Here is a 10,203-nt window from a genome sequence, read left to right on the forward strand (position 1 = left end):
TCTCTGATCCTCACCAGGCTTACGTCTGAGCTAAGTATCACTGAACTTCTCCTCTTTGCAAAGTGATCTATAAATCTTACTGGTCTCTGGTGTCAATTGATTAATGTTWCGGCCGGGCTTGTTGTGGTTTCTCTGAGTTCCCAGGTTAAAAAACCGAACAATTCAATTCAATTCACAAGTCTTCAATTGATATAATGCGGTATCATCTGCCCATCTAACACGTTGACTGTGTTACATGATGAGGATATAGATCCATATTTTAATTTTGGCCTCAGTATAACTGAATCATGAATCATTGCATCAATATATCGATGTGTTGTAACACACCTACATTTTAGCAGAAAATTTTAATTGTCTAGTTGGATTTGCTGCCATAGTTTAAACTGCAAACTGTGCATCTATGTTCTTGTCCAGCTTCTTGGTGCCACAGCTATAGAGGACAAGCTACAGGAGGGGGTCCCAGAGACCATCGCTCTCCTCTCTCTGACCAACATTAAGATCTGGGTTCTCACAGGAGACAAGCAGGGTGAGCATGGGGACACTTTGGACCTGTTTTCATAAAGCTTTAAACAAATATCCTGTTTGGAGTTTGTGCTGGGGACCAACCTTTAGCTCCATCTCTGTAAAACTGACTCAGTTACAGCTTCTGTGTTTGATAAGTTTGATTAGCTGCTGAGACCATCTTGAATATGTTTGACTTCAAGTTTATTAGTTTTACATCCATCCAACCATCAGGATCTGAGTTCTGTTAATCTTTATGTGATGAAATCCTCGTTGATTGAACTGAAATGTTTTAATCTCTAAAGACAAATTGAATCCAAGCCTGCCATTTCTGTACTATACTTCTGTTGAAAAAAAAGAAATAATTATTTTCAATATAACAACAAAAGTTTCAATAAGAGGAAAAAAAACAAGTACAAGCTTTAGTGAGGTAAATCTTTCATGTAAAAGTTTCTTTTAGTTTTCACTCATGTTTATGTGTTTTTGTTCCTCCCTGCACACAGAAACAGCCGTCAACATAGGTTACTCCTGTAAGATGTTGACAGACGACATGGCCGAGGTGTTCATCATCAGTGGACACACCGTTCAGAGTGTTCGACAAGAGCTCAGGTTTTATTTTCTTATTCTAAAGCTCTTTGTGGACCTGTTATAATTCACTCTGGACTCCTTGTGTGCAGTGGTGGGCAGCACTAATTCAAAAATTATCTCCGCAATTTCTAAAGTGCCTCTGTAAATATTTAGGTCCGCAAGTTCAAACGTGCTTATGAAAATATTTAGGTCCGCAACTTCAATAACACTTATGCCATAGAAAAACTAGCGGAAGCTAATTTTAAAGTTTTGACACTAGCTGACAATAATTCATGTACAATATATGCACAACACTGCCAACTAGTGGTGTATGAACCCTTTTACAACTTAATCCTACAACCGCTGATTGCTGGGGATCTGATTTCCTGAAACAGACCTTTAGCTCCAGGTGTAAAAATTAAAAAGTTGTTGAGGATTGCTAGTTCGGCTGCTTCTTTGTCTTTTTCTTTTGTTTGTTTTAGATTTTTCATTAAAGAAGCATCAATAAAGTAATTTTATTGGAAAACTGAAGTGATGCATTCTGGGTACATGACGGATTTGATTTGTGACGGAAACAAAAGCACGGAGAACAGGAAACTATCTTCACTTCAAAATAAGAGCGTGGATTTTAAAGTTTTCCATGCAGTTGCTCCAGTTGACCACTAGATGTCAGTCTTCATCAGCATAACATCTTTAAATCATTTCTGAGTCTCTAACCCCGTTGCTTCGACCAGTTCTGTCAAGTATTGAGCTCCAGCGTTTAAACTTTATTTTTTTAAAAAGGAGCTCCAATTGTAAAGTAAAAATGTGTTTCATAATAAAACTTAAACCATAACGATTAGTTTAAGTAATAAGTAATATATTCCACAGAAAAATCCATAACATGACTGAATCACAGTGAAAGAGAGAAGGATCTGTTCTCCTTCCTCATGTAACTTTGATAAACATTGTCTCATTATCAAATGTAAGAACTCTTAGTTAAAAGAAAAATAAATCAAAATAATGGAGATGATTGTATTTATTATCTGATTAAAGAAAATAAAATGTCTGATGGATGAGATGACCTGTTCTGGCAGCAGAGTTCTGTCTGTCTCAAAGAGGCCTGGGGTCAAAGACAGTTTTATTGTTGACCACTACACACACAAAACTTCATTGTAGGTTTGTCCATGTGCAGCAGTAATTCCCACTGATGTGGAGGTGGTCTTTGTGTCCAGGAGCGCGAGGGACAGGATGATGGAGCTGTCACGTAGCAGAGATGGAGGGAAGAGGGGAGGGATGGAGGGATGGGCAGAGGCCTGCTTCATGGGGAACGGGTTCCAACAAGACCAAGAAGGAGATGTAGGAGGAGGGAAAGTGTTTCACAGCCCTCCACTTCCTTCACCTCCCTCCAGCTTCATGGACAGCATCTCTGGAGAGTTTGGCCTCGTTGTCAACGGCCACAGTTTGGTACGAAAACACATTTTACACAACAAGAAACAAACAGGGATCATAAACAAAAACATTCAACATGTTCCGTTCATCCAACGCATGAAAAATAAAAAGTACTTCCTGTCGTCTGATAGGCTCATGCTCTCGAAGCGGACATGGAGGCGGAGTTTGTGTCGACAGCTTGTGCGTGCAAAGCAATCATCTGCTGCAGAGTCACGCCGCTGCAGAAAGCCCAGGTGGTGGAGCTCATCAAGAAACACAAGAAGGCCGTCACTCTGGCTATAGGAGACGGCGCTAACGACGTTAGCATGATCAAAAGTGAGTTTGAAGTTTGACAGAGAAATATTGTCACCAGATAAGTTTGAGGATATAAAAAAACAACAGAAAGCAGTCAGATTCAGTCACACATTAGGCAACAGAAATTCTCAGCAGAAGTTGTAGAAGTTGATGTTACCAGTTGTGACGGAGGCTGTGTTGAAATCAGGGTTGCACTGATTGAAATGTCTTCATAGTGTCTATTCTGTCCTTGCTTTTACAGCTAGACCAGGGGTCTGCAACCTTTACAAACAAAAGAGCCATTTCTGCTACTCGACGCACTAATAAAATGTGTCCAGAGCCGAAAAACAAGCTACAACTGTGATTATCAACTGGTGGTCCAGGGGCCTTTTCATGGCCTTTTCTGGCACCTTTCTGGCCAGTGGAGGTGACATTGTGAAACTAAAAATTACATTATGAATTTTATTGTTTATTATTATGTTTACACATCAGGACAAATGAAAAGACCAGATTCATGTAAACAAGAAAAATAATGTAATTTATAATGAATTTCATAAAAACTAATAAAACTATTCAGGCAGATTATTTTCTAGCTTAATTCTGATGGATTTGAGAGAAAGATCATAGAAAGAAGTTGCATTATTATAAGTTTACAACAGGCTAGCATGAGCTAACATGTTTTAGTTTTTGTGTTATTGATCACATATTTGCATACAAATTGAGTTATGTTGTGGGTTTAAAAAACAAACAGGAAAAAATATTCTGTTATGTCCGGCCACACTTTTAAAGAGCCACAGTTTGCAGACCCCCTGAGCTAGACAGCTAGCTAACATGAAACAAGGAAGCAGACTCCGAAGAAGTTTCAGTAAGGATTGCCATCTTCTGTTACGACAGTTTTCTCCTTCGTTTTATTTCTTTATGTGTGGCTTCATTTTCAAATCTTATTTCTTTTCTTTTTGAGTTTTCTTTTTTGTAAGACTGCAACAACAACAAACAGAAATATATCAATACATGTAATCTTTTTCTGCTCACACTTTAAATGTAAAAATAAATAAATTCAATATGTCCAGTAAAGTATCACAGTTACTCAACTGTTATTTAACTAAGACAGAGAAATGAAATAAATTAATATAGAAAATGTCAGATGGAAAACGTTGTCCTCTACTGGCTAAACTGAAAACTGTCAAACTGAAATCTGGTGGATTTAGTTACAAACGTATTTTTAAAGGAATTACTTAAAGTTACATTAATAAATATATATGTTTGCAATAATATTACAATCASTATCACAACATTCAACACATAAAATAAACTATTAGACAAATGATAACTGCAGCTCGTATTGAAGGCGAAATAACTTCACAACTGAGCTCGCACTAATCCGTCCCCAAAACGGGTCCGACCGAAAACAATAACAGAACTTCAAGGAAGCAGAGTGTCAGAGACTGATTTTCAGTCTGATCTGCAGGTTACTGTTGTCTCCTTAAAGTACCTGTGACATTTATATCCTTCAAATACAAAAAGTCAAAGAAAACATCTTTATACTTAAGAAAATTGTCATAATACACATTATTTTACACATTTTGTCACATAACTGGCATATTTTCTTTTTAACTTGGCTCAGCCAAAGTGAAACAGGAAGTGACATCAAAGGGGAACTCATTAATAAAATAAACTCTCTTGTCTTTGTTTATTAAAATAAAATTATTTAAATTTTAACTCTTCTTCATCTATTTGATGGTGACACAAAATGATGTAAAGAAACATCAGATTCTTCTCTACAGTCTGTGTTGTAACAACGCTCTGTTTACATGCAGACATTCCCCTCTGACATCACTTCCTGTTTCTTCACATACAAATATCTCAACAACTGTTCATCTCAGTGATATGAAATTTGTTTTACAACATGTTATCAGTGTTATCTCTCTAAAAATACATTCATGTTTATTACAAAAATTGAACGTCACAGGTTCTTTAAACGTATTTGGAGACAAACGTCACCTAAAACCAGTTCAGAGCACATCATTAAAAAATAACTCAATGTTAAAAAATAAAGAAATAATGCGAATGCTAAGTAGAAATACTGTTAATAAGAATGATTTTAAAAGAAAATAATGAGGCAGCAGGTATTAACTGGGTCCAGGTGTTGAGTTTGCATTTGATAACTAAAGTGATTACTCCTTTAACAAAGGGTACCTCAGGATGTGTTGAGTTGATTTATTTTTATTTCTTCACAGTTACTTGTCGTGTAAAATTCCAGTTTTGCTCGACTTTTCCTTCTCGTCTTCCTCAGGCGCTCACATCGGAGTGGGTATCTCCGGTCAGGAGGGGATCCAGGCCGTGTTGGCCAGCGACTACTCCTTCGCCCAGTTCCGCTTCCTCCAGCGCCTCCTGCTGGTCCACGGCCGCTGGTCCTACCTGCGCATGTGCCGGTTCCTTTGCTACTTCTTCTACAAGAACTTTGCCTTCACCATGGTGCACTTCTGGTTTGGCTTCTTCTGTGGCTTCTCTGCTCAGGTCAGAGGACAGGGTTACATCAGGGATGAGGGGTTTTCATGATTGTGACAGTTTGTCTCGTTGTGTTGCAGACGGTGTATGATCAGTACTTCATCACACTCTACAACATTGTGTACACCTCCCTCCCTGTGCTGGCTATGGGCATATTTGACCAGGTCTTTTTTACTTTATTGACAAAATCATTATTTGTTGTCCTTTTGTTTGTATTCAACACAAAGGCCTTTGAATTAAGCCTTTAAGTCTTTTTAAAAAGCATTGCAGTAAATGTACGGGATGAATCTTGTTCCAGCAGGAAGTGAATCTGAATGTTCATAATTTGAAATTGAATGCATTGGTTTGAAAATAAATTTCACCAAATTGAATATATCTATATTTAAATACATCAAAGCCTCCAAATGCTTTTCCCTGTTCCATTTATAATGTCTGTTATCCTCGGGGTAAAAGAATTGTACTTGTGAATTTGTGTTTCCCACTTGTAATGTTGTGAAGTTGTAACTTTTTAACTTGTATTTGTAACTTCAAAACTTGTATTCTCACATAAAACATGTGTGATTTGACATGAATACAAATACAGATCTAAAATTTGTTAACGTTTATTGACTTAAATGTATAAATTTAGACTCTTGCACATACAGTTAATTCTGACAGTTGTGTTATCTCATATATGTTAATCTTTTAGTTTTCATTCATAACGTAGTTTTAGTCGGGCCTTTCTAGCGGTGACTTTCTGTTCTGGTTTAGGTCAGGGATGCTTATGTTTGCATTTTGCTCGACCCACAAAGCCACTAAGCTTTGCTGCTGGATTCTTCTGTCAGTTTTCTCATTTCTCCTTTTTTTATTTTTATTTTTACTATTTCCAGGATGTTCCAGATCACAGAAGTCTGGAATACCCTAAGCTGTACGAGCCGGGGCAGCTCAACCTCCTCTTCAACAAGAAAGAGTTCTTCATCTGCATCGCCCAGGGCATCTACACGTCAGTGGTGCTGTTTTTTGTCCCCTACGCCGTTCTGTCCAACGCCACTCAGAGCAACGGCGTGCCGCTCGCAGACTACCAGACGTTTGCCATCAGCACGGCGACCGCCCTCGTCATTGTGGTCAGCGTACAGGTGAGGGAGGACAGGGGTGGTCGGACTCCTCTTGGTGCTCTCTTTTGTCGCCTTACAACAAGAAATTTAAATGAATTTTTATTTAGTTTCATTCATTATATTTATAGAAAAAAATACTTCAGTTGTGTCTCCATGAGCTCGGTCCATTTAACCACTAGGATCAGTTCTTGATGATGAAACTGCTGCAGCTCCCTCAGGTTGGATGGGTCCACTGTTCTTTAAATCCAAGCAGAGACTCTCAGTGGGACTGAGCTTTTAATTGGACCATTAACCCCTCAGCGGTTGGCCCTGAAATTCCTTTAAAGCCTTTCGAAAGTTTGAAAAAAATTTACCCAGATTAAATTAAGTACTCTTCATGAATGTTACAAAGTATTTTCAAAAGCTTTGTCTCATTGGAAAGATAACAATCTGAATTATTTACTTCAACAGTCATGATTTTTGTAATTATAAATACTGTTTAGTTATTAAACTTAAACTACACTAAAAATACTTTCTCTCATCTATATTATTGTTATAATTTCATATTTTGCTGTACTATGAAAAAAATGGAGTTAGGAACCCAAAATATATATGAGCATGAAGTATATATTCACAAGTATTACCACGTTAAATTTGTTAACAATAGCATTTTATCCTGAGAGAGAGGACTCTAACAGCAAGCTGGACTTTGGTCTCTTAACAAATAGCAGATCTTCTGAGACGCTGTGAAAACAAAAACCCTGAGGAGTTACACTGGGCCTGAGTTCTCCTGACCTGCTGACCTGGTGATTCAACCGCCAGGTCAGCAGTTCTCCTGACCTGCTGACCTGACGGTTGAACCACCAACAGGTAGAACGCTGTGGTTCTGTTAGAGAAGATTCAGCTGAGTGGGACAATCAAATCTGGGCTGTTCTGGTCCTAATTTGATAAGATAACTGATTAAATTAAACTTGTACTAATTCTTTTTTCCTCCTTTTTTGATCTGAAACCCTGCCTAAGTTAAAGCACCTGTAAACTAAGTTTTAATAACATCAAAGACTGCTTTACTGTTTGTTCATCCTGAGTGTCACAGGTTCAGAAGTAACTAAAGCATGATTTCAGCTGTATGTTCAGGGTCATTGGGCCTCATTCAGGAACATGTTCATATTCTTATCCTAAATTTCTCTTACTTTTGTTCGTACAAAGGGTTCGTACGAACATGTCACGTCAGATTCAACAAACTCTTCTATCTTCAGGAAAAGTGTGTAAATGAGCTGCGTAAATTCCAACTGTTCGTATCCAGCTGCTCGTGCACGCGAGAGGAGATTAGCATAATTACCACCCCAAAAACACCATATAAGGCTATGTTTCCTGCCTCAGATATCAGGAAGTGTCCATTCATGAAAATGACAGTGAAAACTAAAAAGAAAAACTTTACGAGTTCAGAGATTGAAGTCCGTCTGTCAGAGATCCAGAAAAGAAAATCTGTCATTTTTAGCAGGTCAGCTGTGGAATAAAAAGAGCTGCTAAAAGTATAAACAACTGTGTTAAATCATTTTCATTTATTCAGAAGACACAGCGCTGCGCACCGTAATACAAATACTAAGTACAAATACTTTGTTACTGTACTTAAGTAGAAGTTTTGTGTATCTGTACTTTACATGAGTAATTATTTTTCAGCCTACTTTTTACTCCTTACATTTTTAAAAAAGTCAAGAAGTTTAAGTTGTTCCTTTTATTTCATTTCTGCTTGTTTTCATTGCAGCTTGTTGTTGTAAAAAATAAAAACTATCCATATAAACTGAGCCTCCTAGATAGAGTGAATTTAACTGTGGTTAAATGAGAAGTATAAATATATAAAACTCTGATAGTGTATTAGTTTGTACACAAACAAATCATGTCACACTCCAGCAGGACAGAATCATTCAAATAAAAGGACTGTACTTAAGAAGTATTTGTATTTCATGAATTATATTCTTACATTTGGCCGCAGCCCTCAGATAGATTTTCATTTTGGGGAAAAGCTTTGTGCAGCCTTGATATATGTATATAAACTGAAACAGCTGGACTAGTGCATCCTAAATTTAACATCCATTCATTCTTTTAATACAACAGTCATTTCTGCAGTTTTTGGGGAGGTCACCTCCTAATAAATGTCCTTACAGAAAATCTAACTGCTCATTTTAAATCTATACTTTGACTTTTAATACTTAACTACAACAAATATCACATACTTTAAGACTTTTACTCAAGTAATATTCCTAAAGGACACTTTAACTTTTACCAAAGTATTTTTTGTAAGATACTTGTACTTTTACTCAAGTATTACTTTGTGGTACTTTATACCACAGTGCAACCCTAATGTATTGTTTTTTGTACTCCTGTTTGGTCTTGCAGATCGCTCTCGACACGGGCTTCTGGACAGTTATTAACCACATGTTCGTGTGGGGCTCACTGGGTTTTTATTTCACCATCATGTTTGCATTGCACAGCCAGACCCTCTTCAGGATCTTTCCCAACCAGTTCCACTTTGTAGGTTGGTCCCCTGCTATATTTCTTTACCACTCAAACAGACTTCTTGTCAAATAAAAGTCTTATAAACCTTCACTTTATCCAAACCACCTGCTTCTGTTTGTGAGTTCAGGTTGTGCCCAAAACACACTGTTGCAGCCGGTCGTGTGGTTAACTATTGCACTAGCGACAGCAATCTGCATAGTTCCAGTTTTGGCATTCCGCTTCCTCAAGCTGGACCTGAAGCCTCAGCTCTCAGACATGGTGAGAAAACACAGTTTAACACTGTTGCAACACACTGCACTGCCTGTTTATACAGGCCGCAAACACATTAAATTAATGCAGAGCAACACACACGTGTGTGTGTGTGTGTGTGTGTGTGTGTGTGTGTGTGTGTGTGTGTGTGTAATGATGCTTACTATCACTGGTCTCATGCACTCTAACTAACCTTCAAATATGGATTTAGTCAGTGTAAGTGTGGAACTCAGAGTTGCTGACTTGTTCAGGCGGTGAAGAAGTTCCTTTTCTAATTTACATGCAGCGTCTTCGCAGTAAGAACAGATCTGGAGTTTCCATGAGACGTGACCAACTCTCTGTTTGGTTAGGTGCTTTCCTGGCTATAAATAAAAAGAGCAGCAAAAGCAACAGGCAAAGCCCTCCATGAGCACAAAGAATATTAAATATTTGTTGTCTTGAAATAATTTTGTTCAAGTTTGTCATGAATCTGAAAAGAAGTCATAAAGTACTAACCTAACCTCTTCTGATTACGTTGAAAAACATGACTGGAGAGATTGTAACCTGAATACAGACAGGCAGCAGAAGTTTTTATTATTTATGATTTTTGGAGGTTTTATCACAGCTTGGTCAGCTTAGAGCAAGGCAGAGGCCATTGCTCTAAGACTGCAAGGGAAGCTCAGCTTCCCCGAAAATGTCAAAAACTAAGTGATCAAATATTCACTGTTGTGTGTTCATGTCATTGACTAAATATGTGCTACAACACGCCTTTCGATCAGAATCGGCTCCTTATCAGTGGTAACAACACAGCTTTCCTGACTCATTCCTGCAGCTTCACAGTGCTTTAAACAGTGTGGACACTGAGCTTCCACAGAGTTCAACAGTGAAGCAGAGTGCAGCAAAAAGAGATGAGTCATTGGATAAATCACTCTCTGACTCCTATCACTCTTTCTGACTTATATCACTCTTTCTGACTTCTATCACACTTTCTGACTTATATCACACTTTCTGACTTCTATCACTCTTTCTGACTTATATCACTCTTTCTGACTTCTATCACACTTTCTGACTTATATCACACTTTTTGACTTCTACCACTCTCTCT

The 10,203-nt window shown here is 37.8% G+C and overlaps 1 protein-coding gene across 4 annotated transcripts in view; it reads left to right on the forward strand.

Annotated features, from left to right (window-relative positions):
• The window catches only part of atp8b2 (ATPase phospholipid transporting 8B2), a 44,325-nt gene that overhangs the window by 27,629 nt on the left and 6,493 nt on the right, over nucleotides 1–10,203 (forward strand). For 3 of the 4 annotated variants that reach the window (XM_014009698.1, XM_014009699.1, XM_014009697.1), the window contains 9 exons: nucleotides 415–526; nucleotides 1,005–1,110; nucleotides 2,283–2,514; nucleotides 2,631–2,814; nucleotides 5,066–5,289; nucleotides 5,361–5,444; nucleotides 6,150–6,395; nucleotides 8,751–8,889; nucleotides 8,998–9,128. In XM_014009698.1, the coding sequence (XP_013865152.1) occupies nucleotides 415–526; nucleotides 1,005–1,110; nucleotides 2,283–2,514; nucleotides 2,631–2,814; nucleotides 5,066–5,289; nucleotides 5,361–5,444; nucleotides 6,150–6,395; nucleotides 8,751–8,889; nucleotides 8,998–9,128 (1,458 nt within the window). Of the gene's footprint in view, nucleotides 1–414; nucleotides 527–1,004; nucleotides 1,111–2,282; nucleotides 2,515–2,630; nucleotides 2,815–5,065; nucleotides 5,290–5,360; nucleotides 5,445–6,149; nucleotides 6,396–8,750; nucleotides 8,890–8,997; nucleotides 9,129–10,203 lie in introns of those variants that run through there. The other variant, XM_014009700.1, reaches the window with a different exon arrangement.

Source organism: Austrofundulus limnaeus, unplaced genomic scaffold (assembly GCF_001266775.1).
Source record: "Austrofundulus limnaeus strain Quisiro unplaced genomic scaffold, Austrofundulus_limnaeus-1.0 Scaffold60, whole genome shotgun sequence".
Lineage (NCBI taxonomy): Eukaryota > Metazoa > Chordata > Actinopteri > Cyprinodontiformes > Rivulidae > Austrofundulus > Austrofundulus limnaeus.